Source organism: Podarcis raffonei, chromosome 13 (genome assembly GCF_027172205.1).
Source record: "Podarcis raffonei isolate rPodRaf1 chromosome 13, rPodRaf1.pri, whole genome shotgun sequence".
NCBI classification, from domain to species: Eukaryota; Metazoa; Chordata; class Lepidosauria; order Squamata; family Lacertidae; genus Podarcis; species Podarcis raffonei.
The window spans coordinates 20,830,517-20,844,704 of NC_070614.1; the positions used below are offsets into that span (position 1 = coordinate 20,830,517).

Here is a 14,188-nt window from a genome sequence, read left to right on the forward strand (position 1 = left end):
ACTCATGGTTTTGGTTTAAACAATCGCGCTATGAGAAAAGGGCAACCCGCAGTTGCGTATTGCAATAAATGGAAACCACAGTGGCAGCGCTTGTCAGATCATCCAAAGGTTGTAAGGCCTGCCTAGGCAGAAGCGTGGAGCAGTTTCTCAGCCATTCCAGCTGCTTTAGGCTGATGGGTCTTGCAAGGAGAAAGGTCTTCCAGGCTACAAAAATGTTGCTTCTGTTTAAGGTTTCATTTCGTATGCAACGTGCATTCATACCGGTGTATGCTTAGCTGCATGTATAAGTATGATGTAAGGATGCCTGAGCACATGGTAAACTTATGCAACCAGACCGCACATGAGACATTTGCTTTTTGCAGCAGCATGAAACACTGAAACATGAAACACTCAGACCACTGTCTGGAGAAGAGTGGTGCGTGCACACCCACACTCAGAGAACTCAGCTACCCATGCATTAATTCAAAGAGAATATTTTATTGCAGTGTTGTTGGTTGGACTACAACTCCCATCATCCCTAGCTAGCAGGACCCCAGCAGTCAGGGATGATTGGAGTTGTAGTCCAACAGCAGCTGGCGACCCAAGTTTGAGAAACAGTTTTATTATTAAATTTCTACCTCGCCCTTCCAGGAAATATGGGGAGTTCTTTCCAGCATTGGGGTCAAGCTGAGATGAGTAGCAGCAGCAGTTCAGATACCTGCTGTACCGCTAGTGAAAAAGAGTGCAGAAGTCGAGCGGAGAGGGGGATGTGGGACTCCCATTAGCTCCTGTGGCTCTGGTTGTATTGTACGCAACAGTGTTATATTCCATTGTGTGCATTGATCTATCCAGATGTTTTATTTCTGGCCCTCTGCATGATGCAGTCGTATGAGCTAGGAAGGGACTGTTGCATGCGTTCCTGAGAGCCAGTGCAGCTGAGCATTGGGGGGGGGGGCGCGAGGAAGGAGCAGAACCCCCCTTTTTGCCCCCTCTCCAAAATGCTGATTCCCTGCCTCCACCTTCGTTCAGTGTGTAAAACAAGACTAGGGAATTAAAAAGGAGCTGTCCCGGACGGAGGAGCCCCAGATGTGAGGCAGCTGCCAGACTGGTGGCCCGAGATAGTGCCGGTTCCATTTATCTCCGAGCTGTTCTGTTCTGGACGTCCCCCCCCACTCCCCAGATCGGAGATGCTCAGCTAGCGATGGGAGTCTAGAATATGCAGCCAGGTGTGGCTGGGCTGAACCCAGCCTAATGGACTAGGCTGATAATAGAGCTGTGCTGTAAACAGGACACCCCACCCTGCCTCTGCTTCTCTCGCATGCCATCTTTGTCTTGCAGCGAGCATTGTTTTGCTGCCTCTGGTGTATTTTTAGGCCGTGCTGCTTTGACAGGAGCTGAGAATTGCTCCCAGGCCAGCTGTTGGGACTGCAATCTTTCTTGACTCTGCGCGCTCTCTCTCTCTCTCTGTCTGTCTGTGCAGCCACTGATTTCACAGGTGCCTTCAGCGTGGCAGGGCCTATCAGGTGCGAGTTATATGGGGGGGGGCGTTTACCAGCTGACCACCCCAACCCTGGGATCATGAGTTTGTGCAGACTGCCTTTTCACCACTGAGCGGCCACAGCTCTAGGGTTAAAGGGCAGAGCTTTTGGGCTACTGAACCAGCCTCCCGAGCTGGCTTGCGACTGCTCTGAAACGGAGTGCGCATTGCATGCGCCTCAAATAGAGCCTGCCTGATGCTCAGTCAACAACCGGTGGAGGGGGTGCCTTAAATAGCTGCTAAACTGCTGTGAGTCAGGAGCTCTGAATCTGAGCTGCCAGAGATCTCTCCTTGGCAGCGTACCAGGAGGTCCCGGCTTTGGTTATTACGAGTGCATATTAATTTACGTGTAAATGAAAAAGCAAACAATCTCCAGCTTTGGGGCTTGGGTTGGCATTTCTCTTTTGCTTTAAACGCGGTAGCTGGGAGCGTGATAGCTGAGAGTGAGCTGGGAGCCAGGAAATCGTCACTTCAGAGCTCTCCGGCTCAAACCACAAATTTGCAGGTGGCTCTGTGCCACTTGGTCTGTGTCAGCGCTTCCTCCCCCCCAAAGTACATTGATAACGCAGGCGTGTGCTGTGGGAGGAGCTGTAGAGTTTGCTACGAGAACGTGCTGTGAAGTGGTTAGATATTCCATAAATCTGAAGTATTACAATGCGGTTCTTGGGGCCTTTGCAGGTCATGATAACAGTGTTTTCATTTCTTCTCCCTAATCAGGCTAGTACCAATTACTTGCAGATAGCCCAGTATTATTCTTCTGCTACTGCTGCTGCTGCTGCTGCTAAAGTGGGGAGGGTGAAAACTTTGATGCAAGGGGGTGGCTGCTGCACCCCTTTTTGCTTTACCAAAGAAACTGATTGGGTGAGAGAAGGAAGCATGCACTCTGTGCCGGCAAGCAGGGGTGTCTAGCCTTCGAAAAGCTAAATATGAAAAAGCAACCCCCAAGAAATGGGGAAGCTGGACAGAGCAGGGCAATAACATACGCTGGATGCAGTGTTCGAAACTCCCATTGTTCTAGGCCAGGGGTCAGCAAACTTTTTCAGCAGGGGGCCGGTCCACTGTCCCTCAGACCTTGTGGGGGGCAGGACTATATTTTGAGAAAAAGAATGAATTCCTATGCCCCACAAATAACCCAGAGATGCATTTTAAATAAAAGAATACATTCTGCTCATGTAAAAACACGCTGATTTGCGGACTGGATTTAGTAGGCGATAGAGCCGGATTCAGCCCCCGGGCCTTAGTTTGCCTACCCATGGTTCAGGCCAGGCATAGGCAAACTCCGGCCCTCCAGGTGTTTGGGACTACAATTCCCATCATCCCTAGCTAACAGGACCAGTGGTAAGGGATGATGGGAATTGTAATTCCAAACATCTGGAGGGCCAGAGTTTGCATACTATGCCTTGTTTAGGCACATTTTGCGACAGGGAATTTGGTTAGCATTTGGTTTCTGAGCTCTGAGCGCAGTACTGTGCCTACGAATTCAGATTAAAACTGCCGAGTATGGAAGGAAAGGAGGGCCCTTTTCTGCCTCTCCACTTCCAGCTACTCTTAAGACTGGAGAAGAGACCCTCTTAAGAATATTAGGGGTGTGTGCAGGGGAAGCACTAGGCCATGTGAAAAATGAGCATAATATTTTAGCTGCAGTTCATTCATTTTCAGCTTTCTATTCTTGTTATAAAAGAAAGTGTGCCTACACATTCCATTCCTGCACCCATAACCTAGGTTTAAAGTGCCATTTAGCTCCTAGCTTTCATATCTCAGTTTCTAACACTGCCTGGATAATGGGCAACTTCTGGGGTCTAAATGCGGCCCTCCATGCCTCTCTGTGTGGCCCCCAGGGCTCTTCCCCAGGCCACACACCGCTCCCACAGGCCACATTTTCCTTAAGTGTGTTTGTTTTGCATGGCTGGAATGTGTCCTTGAACTGTGACCATGAACCTTGCTTGCCTAGGAATAGGATGCAGAGGCAGGTCTCCGTGTGTGGAAATAATCTGTCTTCTGCCTGGACTGTTGTGACTCACTAATAACCCATCCTGTAGGATTCTATCAGTTACATTTATCTACACAATCGGAATGAACGTCTGGAACCAAAATGCTTTTTCTGTGCAGCCTGAGCAGGAGCAGTCGCCATTAACGAAAAGAGGTCGGAATAGGCCAATATATATGTGGACTGTTTCTGGATCAAGTGACTTTTCTTATTTGAATTCTCAAAGCTCTTAATCTAGCTCAAGTTGTCATCCGAACTAGCCAGATGTTTAACTGCGGGTCAATCACAGTCATTTGAAAAATGAAGACTTTAGAGCCATCTTGCCCCCAAATGGCAACTAGACATTCCATTTTGGCGACTGCAACCTTGGTTTAAGGAGCCATTTGGCCCCTAGCTTATATATCTGAGTTTCTAACACTGGTGGAGAGAGCGCAGTTGCACTCAGGTCCTCCTTGCAGGTTTTCCATAGGCATCTACTTGGCCCCTGTGATGCTGGACTAGATTGGCCTATGGCCTGATCTCTTCTGTTTTTAAGGGGCCTGACTCTGCACAAGGCAAAGCTTCCTACGGGTCATAGAATCATAGAATCATAGTTGGAAGAGACCACAAGGGCCATCGAGTCCAACCCCCTGCCAAGCAGGAAACACCATCAGAGCACTCCTGACATATGGTTGTCAAGCCTCTGCTTAAAGACCTCCAAAGAAGGAGACTCCACCACACTCCTTGGCAGCAAATTCCACTGTCGAACAGCTCTTACTGTCAGGAAGTTCTTCCTAATGTTTAGGTGGAATCTTCTTTCTTGTAGTTTGGAACCATTGCTCCGTGTCCGCTTCTCTGGAGCAGCAGAAAACAACCTTTCTCCCTCCTCTCTGTGACATCCTTTTATATATTTGAACATGGCTATCATATCACCCCTTAACCACCTCCTCTCCAGGCTAAACATGCCCAGCTCCCTCAGCCGTTCCTCATAAGGCATCGTTTCTAGGCCTTTGACTATTTTGGTTGCCCTCCTCTGGACACGTTCCAGTTTGTCAGTGTCCTTCTTGAACTGTGGTGCCCAGAACTGGACACAGTACTCCAGGTGAGGTCTGACCAGAGCAGAATACAGTGGCACTATTACTTGCCTTGATCTAGATGCTATACTCCTATTGATGCAGCCCAGAATTGCATTGGCTTTTTTAGCTGCCGCGTCACACTGCTGGCTCATGTCAAGTTTGTGGTCAACCAAGACTCCTAGATCCTTTTCACATGTACTGCTCTCAAGCCAGATGTCACCCATCTTGTATTTGTGCCTCTCATTTTTTTTGCCCAAGTGCAATACTTTACATTTCTCCCTGTTAAAATTCATCTTGTTTGTTTTGGCCCAGTTCTCTAATCTGTCAAGGTCGTTTTGAAGTGTGATCCTGTCCTCTGGGGTGTTAGCCACCCCTCCCAGTTTGGTGTCATCTGCAAATTTGATCAGGATGCCCTTGAGTCCATCATCCAAGTCGTTGATAAAGATGTTGAATAAGACCGGGCCCAAGACAGAACCCTGTGGCACCCCACTAGTCACTCTTCTCCAGGATGAAGAGGAACCATTGATGAGCACCCTTTGGGTTCGGTCAGTCAGCCAGTTACAAATCCACTGAGTGGTAGCATAGTCAAGACCGCATTTTACCAGCTTCTTTACAAGAACAAGGGTCTTGAGTCTCCATTATGATTAAACTGCATGCGACACTGTTCAGGGCACAGCTTGCTTTATATCCATCCGTCAAGGTTCTTGAGGTGGCGAATGTCATATATCTGCTGCTCAGGACCCATGTGGTTAACAGCACTTGTGAGCGCTGTACAGTGTGCTTCCTTTGCCAATGAGTGAGCTGGCTCTCGCGCATCTGAAATCAAAAGTGCAGAGGCTCTTGAGGTTTCAGTAATAAAACCTGCTATGATTAACACTTAAGATCAGGCACCGTGGCCTGCCTAAGCCTACCTAGTGGCTTTTGATAAAGTTGGATCATTGCTCAGGGTTGTTTCCAAGAAGGGTATCTCTCCTGTTCCTACCAGGAGATGCCAGGGATTAAGACCTTTTGCCTTCAAAGTATGTGCTTTTACAACTGAGCTGTGGTCTCGTTCCTCCCCTGCCAACAAGCTATGGCTTGGCAAAGCTGAGATCTTGGGTCCCCGAACTGAGGCTTAGCCTATCAACTTCCAGAAATGCTGGGGACCAGGGACTGGGCATGCTGGGAAGCAGGAATGTTCAGAGAGCACAGCTGTTCCTAAATATGGCTGCAGCCGTCGGCATCAGAAATAAGTGCATAAAATAGACTTGCCCCGGCACAGCCAAGGAAATAGTAATCATCATTTTACTAAGAAAATAGTTGCAGATCCTTGTAATAATTTGGGGAGGCCTACACCAGGCCCAGCCTACATGCGTACAGTCTAAAAATAAGAGGAGGGGATGCATTCCTGTACAGAAGCAATTGGGAAGCGAATGTATTAAGATGCAATTAGATGTTTGTCCCAAGGGCTAGGTGTTACACCATCTCATCTCGTATTTCATCTCTAAGCCTGTGAGGAAGGTTCAGCTGAGAGAATTGCCCAAGGCCACTGAGCAAGCCAGTGGATTGGGGGGGGGCGTGTTTCTCACGCTAAATTGGATACAGGTGCAGTTTGTTCAGAAGGCTCTTAGATTGCCTCTGTTGCAAAGGAGGTGTGAGTCCCCCTTTCCCTTTGGAAAAACCCGGGGAAGTTGCAGCCAGTCCTTTTCACACATAGAATCAGAGTTGGAAGGGACCCACGAGGGTCATCTAGTCCAATATTTATGCCCAACGTGCGACTCGAACCCATAACCCTAAGACTAAGAGTTTCACGTTCTACCGACTGAGCTATTAAATAATAATAATAATAATAATAATAATAATAATGTTTATACCCTGCCCATCTGGCTGGGTTTCCCCAGCCACTCTGGGCGGCTTCCAACAGAATATTAAAATACAATAGTCTATTAAACATTAAAAGCTTCCCTAAACAGGGCTGCTGTCTTCTTAAAGTCTGGTAGTTGTTGTTCTCTTTGACATCTGCTGGGAGGGCGTTCCACAGGGCAGGTGCCACTACTGAGAAGGCCCTCTGCCTGGTTCCCTGTAACCTCACTTCTCGCAGCGAGGGAACTGCCAGAAGGTCCTAGGCATTGGACCTCAGTGTCCAGGCAGAACGATGGGGATGGAGACGCCCCTTCAGGTATACTGGGCCAAGGCCGTTTAGGGCTTTAAAGGTCAGCACCAACACTTTGAATTGTGCTCGGAAACAGTCGATGCTGCCTGTCTGTCTTAAAGGGGAAGGGCAGTAGTAGTGCTTTGTTTACAGGTGCACCCTTCCCAACTGACTTGTACAGGAAGAGGGTTTAGCAGGACTTAAAGAAACGCTTGGAAACTTGTTGCTAGCTCCTGCGTCTAGAAAGCTGACCTGTTGCATTGGCCCTCCAAGGTAGACAAGTGACCTCTTCTTGGCTTTGTCCCTGTTCGCCTGTCACAGTAAACCGTAGCTAGGAATATGCTGTGAACACACAGAGGGGTCCTGTTTTGTTTCTCCCCTAACATGTGTACAGGAGTTGCAAGCCGCACTTCTAGGCTTAGCTTTATGTCTGATCGTGGTGTTTTACTCCAAACAAACCACAGCGCAGAGCCAAGGTTTATTCTCATGGCTTGTTTGAGCTAAACAAATGGTCCATCGTAAAGATAAAGCCAGATATCCTGGCTGGTCGCTGCTGTACATGGTAAGGAGAGTTGCGTTCACAGTAAACCATTAACCATGCGTGGCAGCCTTTGCGTCCTGGAATTCCCAAGGCCAGCAATAATGAAATACAGTCGAACAAATTTTAAATTGGTTACAGTAAATAAGCAATGAAACGGCGCAACAAGTAACAGGAGGTCGATAGCAATAAAAGGAAAAAAGAATTGAGTTGCTGGCGAGCAAAAGCAGAGTTTTGACTGAGCATCTTACAAGCAAATCAAGAGGATCAGAGGAGTAAAAAGAGTGACTCAGATTTGCATGAAATTTGTGCATGCTGGTGTGTGCGCGCTGTGTATAGAAATACAGTACATTTCACTCTAATACAACTCACTATAGTGGGGAAGCTTGGCCAGCTGACCAGGGTGCCTATTCGGTCTGCTGTCGAGGTGCTGACGGTTGTTTGGCAACATCAGGACCCCTCCTGCTCTCCCTTCTTAGGGTTCATGAAACTGGGCTTGGACCAGATAGCCTTTTGAGCCTGTAAACCTGTCTTCCATAAAAAGTAGGCTGCACTGACCATCTTCCAAATGAGCTTTCATTGGGGAAGAGTTCCCAAGCCTGGGGACCGCTGCAGAGAAGGCCTTAATTGCACGTGCCCACCCACCACATCTTGGATGGCGAGGGTTCACAGAGAAGGGCGTCAAATGCCATCCAAGTGGGAGGAGGCAGCCTTAAGGAGAGGCTGGCCCCAAAGTGGGGGCTTTAAAGGTCAAAATTAGCACTTTGGATTGTGCTTGGGAACCGGGAGCCAACGGAGACGGCACAACACCAGAGAGCTCCATAGTCCAAAAAACAAAATCCAAGCTTTGGTAAATACTCCCCCGTCTGTGGAATGCTCTCCCCAGGGAAGTTCGCCTGGAGCCTTCATTATACACCTTTAGGCGCCAGGCAAAAACGTTCCTCTTTAACCAGGCACTTGGTTGATCTGATTTACATCCTATGCCCTTTTAAAATGGGGGGGGGGTAATTGGGTTGTTGTTTTTACTTTTATTAGGTATTTTGTGTTTTTATATCTTGATTTTATTATGTGAACCACCCTGAGACCTCCTGGTATAGGGCGGTATATAAATTCTAATAATAATAAAAAATTAATAATACTACTACTATAGGTGCTGAATTTTGAACAAGCTGGAGTATCGAAATGGGGAATCTATTTTTTAAAAAAATACTATTTATTAAATTTTCCACTTTAACAATCCAATCAAACCATATTAAATATTCCAAATTACACATACTATTCAATAATCAAACAGTCCAAATATTATGCCAAATTATAAAAATTTTTGGAGGTATCTTCCCATGTTCTGATCATCTCATACCTCTACTGCTTTCATAATTTCCGCGATAGTTCCCATAAATCATTCCGATGTTGATCCTCATTACTTTTCATAGCCTCTGAGTTTATCAAACAAGCGAGATCAAACAAAATATATTCTGTGTGGAATTTACGTCCAGAGTTCCCTCCAAATGGGGAACCTAAGGCACCTCTGGCAATGAACAGATAAAGTGTCCAAATTATATGAACGGCATATGCCAAAACAAGACGCAGCCCCATCCATTTGCAAAATTTTCGGGAGATTTGGCAGGGTGCGGAGGGAATCTGCTAATAATTGTTCCTTCCCTTTGGGGTTTTTGGATTTAGTTCTTGTTGCTTATTCAGAAGCACACTCATCAGAAAGGTTAGGAAGATCATACGGCCGGCCCACGCATTATACATTTAAAGGATTTGGCTGCCTGGGAATTGTACTTTGCCCCCTCACTGAGCTACACTTCCCTACACTACAGATAAGCTGCTGCAGGTAGAAGAGATTTTGGAGTGATGCTTCGAATTCTTAACTTGTTTCTCTTCCTTCCTCTCCAGCCAGTGTCCCATGTGCTGCGGCCGGGCCGGTCGAGAAGGCCTGCCGGAACAGGCCCCCCCGGGTGAGGCGCACCTCCTCCCTAGACACCGTCCTTGGATCATACCTCTTGGGCCAGTGGCCTCGGGATGCGGAAGGAGCTGCCGTAGCGCACATGAGTGACAAATCCACCCAGGTACTGGAGCTACCTTTATGCAGGGACAGTGGGGGATCATGGAGGGATGATGGGGCAGATCATGAAGGTGGCAGGAGATGTTGCCTGGTTGGGCTGGTGTTCCCAGAGGTCAGGCTGGGATCAGCAGCGATGTGTTTACACGAGCCCTCTCAACTTAACCGCTTCGTAAGAAAAGCTTTTGCCAGATCAGGTCAGAGGTTCACCTTGTCCTGCACGGAGCTGAGTGATGCATTGAGAAATTATCTGAAATGATTATGGTGTTCACATCACTATACCGGTTTCAGACAATCTGAGCTGGCGATAAACCGTGCCAGTTCAAATGGCCTGCAGACAGCAAAGTCGCAGGCAGGCAGGCAAAAGGAACCTAAGGTGGGAAGGAAGAAGCAGCCAAGATACATTCCAGAGTTGAACATTGTGGTGTTCAGCTGTTGGTATATCGCAATGTTGAAAACCAGATATCTCTCAGTCCTACTCACCCCAGCACTGTCTCCTGCCTTATTGCAAACTTCCAATTTGTTGCCAAGTCCTGTACAGTTCTGTCTGCAGTATGGCAATCTTGGTGCCCAGCCCCAATAAACACCATGCAAAGTCTTGGGGGAACTTTCCCCCTCCATCTCCCAGGAGTGGCCCTTGGCTACAGGCAAGAGATGCCTGGAGCAGGGCTGGGCGATAACAGTTTTTCAGCATCGCGGTATATCACCAGCCAAACATCGCGGTCGGGCGATATACCACGATGTTGAAAAACAAGCTGCATTGGCCTCCGCTTGCGAGGCGCGGTTGAAATTGCCGCAGCTCTCACCGTGGGAACTGAGGCAGCTTCGCCCCTTGCCTAGCGGACTGGGACAAGGCAGTTTGTTTGTGCAGCTCAGCTGGGGCGTGGGAGGGCTCCCGAGCCCCCACTGAGCCATCCCTGGTGCTCTTCCCGTTTGTGTGAGAGCCAGCACTGGGCTGGCGGATCCTTTAACTGCTCGGCTGAGGTTAGCTCACTCCTCAGCTGAGCAGTTAAAAGATGCATAGGGAGGAACAAGCTGTATCGGCGCCTCACCAATGCAGATTTCCCCCCTCCCTCTGCACAGTATGATATATAGCTGGTGAAACTGCCACCGCTTCTGAGTCCCTCTGCTAGCAGCACTTGCTGGAGGAAGTCGCTAGCAGAGGGACTCTGAGGCGGTGTCAGTTTCACCAGCAATATACCGCTGAGTGAAGTCAACATCGCGGTCTGCTCCTCATCCCGGTCCTGGGCAATATATTGATATATCGCCCAGGCCTAGCCTGGAGGGGCTGTTTTGCAGTTGTGTTGCACAACCACGGGGTTTGGCTTCTGTGGCGATGCAGGTGATCTGAAGAACCTCTGCTTTCATCTTACTTGCAGCCCACACGGTTGTCAAGCAGACAGTGCTTGATGGGAAGCGAGAGGCGGTTGCTAAGGAGGCATCAGTTGCTGGATGACGGGCAGCGAGCGCTGCAGTCCAGCTGCATCTGGAGTGCCGCAGGTTCCCCATCCTTGCTGCACTCCACAAAAGCATTTAATATGTCTGTTAGTCCTTAAAGGGTGCTACCGGACCATTTGGTTGGAGAAGCAGGCAAAAGACAGGTGTGCCCTTCCCAGGCATTCAACCCAGTAGCTGAACTTAACCTCTTTGTGCTAATTATCAGGTTATGGGTTCAATCCCCATATGGGACAGCTGACTATTCCTGTATTGGCAGGGGGTTGGTCTAGATCAGGTTTCCTCAACCTCGGCCCTCCAGATGTTTTGAGACTACAATTCCCATCATCCCTGACCACTGGTCCTGCTAGCTAGGGATCATGGGAGTTGTAGGAAAAAACCTCTGGAGGGCTGAGATTGAGGAAGCCTGGACTAGATCCTCAGGGTCCCTTCCAACGCTACAACCCATATTCTGTCTCCAGAATATGGTGGTGGCTGTACATTGTAAGGAAGAGTAGTAAGCATTAAGGAACTTTAGAGTGGGGCCTGAAGTCAGAAATGGACGTACTTAAAAATAAAACTCTGTGTGCTGCTTGTGTCTTTTGCACCAAACATCAATACCCCCAGCCTGGACAAAGCAACCCATGAGCAGAAATGGATTTGCTGGGCTTGGAGTGAGGGCTGCCTCCAACAGCCTGTTTCTGTACAGTGGTACCTCGGGTTAAGAACTTAATTCATTCTGGAAGTCCGTTCTTAACCTGAAGCTGTTCTTAACCTGAAGCACCACTTTAGCTAATGGGGCCTCCTGCTGCCACCACGCCGCCAGAGCACAATTTCTGTTCTCATCCTGAAGCAAAGTTCTTAACCCGAGGTACTATTTCTGGGTTAGTGGAGTCTGTAACCTGAAGCGTATGTAACCCGAGGTACCGCTGTACTGACAACCCTTAGTGCTGCCCCACAGGGAACCGTCTTTTGTTCAGCAACAGCATTGCCCAGCCGCCTTTCCCTTTGGCTGAAGCTAAAGCAAGGCTATGCACCTGGGGAGGGGAATATCCCGGTCACAGTTTTGCAACCAGATGTGCAAGGGTTTAAGCTGGACTTTTAAAATTTAACTTAGATTGTGCAAAAAAAAATTCTGCTGGAAAACATTGAACCGGGTAAACTAGAAGTCTAAATGCCTTTCCCTGCAAAATGCATGCATGCCCAGGCTGGGTGAGAGTGCTCTCCTAAGCCTCAAGCCCTGCTCTTTGTGTCTGGCTTTCTAGGGAAGGCCTTCCCTGTTGTGCTTCTGCTGGTTAGAGGCAACGCTTGACTTTTCCTTGACTTTTGTTGCAGAGGCAGCTGTCCTCCTGGAAAGGGGCTCAGTGCTCCGAGGCTCTTTCAGCTCGGCTCGCCGCCCTGGGCCAAAACCCTTATATAACATTTCTCAGGGCTGTGTGCCATGCGCTGATTTTGAGATCGAGGGCTCTTGCGATGGAAGAGAGGCTTGCTCAGCGCGAGGCGTGTGTGCTCCCGGATGGAGCGGGGAGCCTCCAGCCGTCGAGGAAGCCTTGGCAACCCATAAATATTTCTGCAGAGCAACAAATGGTCCTTCTGAGACAAAAGGACAGCCTCGGCCCCTTTCAGCTGGAGATGAATCTAGCCTTTTTAATTGGAGTGCCTAGATAGAGAGAGCGTGTTACAAAACCAGCCTCGCAAGCAGTGACCAAATAGGTACATTAGCTTGAGTGGCTCCCTGCAGGGTTCAACGTTTCATCCATTAAGAGAGGTACTCGGAGTAGCAACAGCTTTGAAAGGAGGCAGAACCATAAAAAACAACAACAACCCACCATTAGGCAAAGTTAACAGCATGGTGGGAGCTGGAAAAGCAGCCCAGCGAAGCTATAAAAGTACAACATAACTGGGCCCCGAGGTATTAAATCCTGGAAAAACCAACCTGTTAATTGGGAGCCTGAAGCTGCAAAGCAGTGGCTGGGCAGGTTTCCCTGGGGATAGAATTCCAAAATGGCAGTACCATCACCAAGCATGCTGTCCCTCCTGGCCAGACTTTGGGCTGGTTTTCGGCGCAACGGTAAATGTGTACCTGCGCCATACCTCTTCAAACCATGCGTGGAGTCTCGCGTTGCTGAATAGGCTTCTATAAAAATGAAACTCCTTCGCATGGGGAACTTGAAAACCCTTTCTTCCTGACATGCTAGACTTCCAAGTGCAGGGAGTTGGGAGTGCCTGCAGGAGTACTGATGTGTACGTGAAGCGGTGGAGTCTTCCTGCAATTTGACCGCTTCTGCAAGAACCAGGCCTTGGGTCTCCTACGATGTTGGAACCTACAGTCCTATGGCATCTGCTGATCCGGGTGACCAAAGAAGTACATGGGAAGCTTCCTTATATTGAGTTGGACCTGTAGTCCATCTAGTATTGCCAACACTGACTGGCAGCAGCCTGCAAAGCTTTTCTGATGTGGGTCTTTCCCAAGCTTAGGTAGAGGAGATGAGGATGGAACCTGGGACCTTCTGCATGAAAAGTAGCTGCTCTAGTCCTGACCTATGACCCTTACAGAAGAGGTTGGATCAGAGCTATGCAAGTCCACCTCTGCAAGGCAGGTCTAGGGTAGCCCTTGCACAGTGACGGTAATGTTGGTTTAGCCAAGACGCGCAGCCAGTCTGGACAACCACAAAGGCTTCCTTACTGAACCTGCCCCAGACCAAGGTACTTGGGGGTTGCCCCATTTTCATCCTTGCAACAACCCTTTTAGATAAGCTCGGTTGAGAGCCTGGGCCAGCTGAGGACTTGAACCCGAGTCTCCCTAGTCCAAGGCTGGCACGTTCTTTGTGCAGCCTGCCGTTCTGGTGCTGCTCCCACTTCGCCGCCTCTCCCCCATGGGGAAAGTGTGGGGATCTTGGGGTAAACTGCGCAAGCTCAGGTCGCAGGTGAAGCGAGTGCCTGAAATCCTTTTTTTCTCTTGTGTGCAAGAGCTGGTTTAACGTTTCAACAGAGCCTCCCAAACCTCCTGCCTTTCTGTGGGTGCTGTGGCTGGCTTTCTGCTGTGAAGACAAAGGATTTATTTATATTTATAGCCTTGGGGATGAGACTTGAGAGGCACGCCCTTCCCTGCAGATTATCTGACCTTGTGGTTTCAGACCTTGTGGTTGTCTTCTCAAAGCACTTTCCTCCCCTTCTCTCCTGCTCGGCGGAAGCTGTTTGGCCACCACTAGAATAACGTGTTTGGAAACTTCCTGCCTCATGGCAGAAGGCTGGGCCTGCAGGGGCAGGGTGCTCAAAGCCAGGCCTCCCCCTTGGCAGCAGCACCAAGAGCTTGCAGCTTGTGTGTGTGGGGGGGTGTTCTCTCCTGCCCCACATTCCCTCTCCACCCCCTAGCCAGTGCACACTTTATTATTTTTATTTGATTATTATTTATTTCTTAATAAATGTTACAGAAAATTAAAATCAAGTAAACTAATA

At 48.8% G+C, this 14,188-nt stretch overlaps 1 protein-coding gene across 2 annotated transcripts in view; it reads left to right on the forward strand.

The window, feature by feature from the left end:
- Nucleotides 1-14,188, forward strand: part of FAM117A (family with sequence similarity 117 member A) — a 40,992-nt gene that overhangs the window by 12,557 nt on the left and 14,247 nt on the right. For both annotated transcript variants that reach the window (XM_053363173.1, XM_053363174.1), the window contains exon 2: nucleotides 9,130-9,302. In XM_053363173.1, coding sequence (XP_053219148.1) covers nucleotides 9,130-9,302 — 173 coding nt within the window. The remainder of the gene's footprint in view (nucleotides 1-9,129; nucleotides 9,303-14,188) is intronic.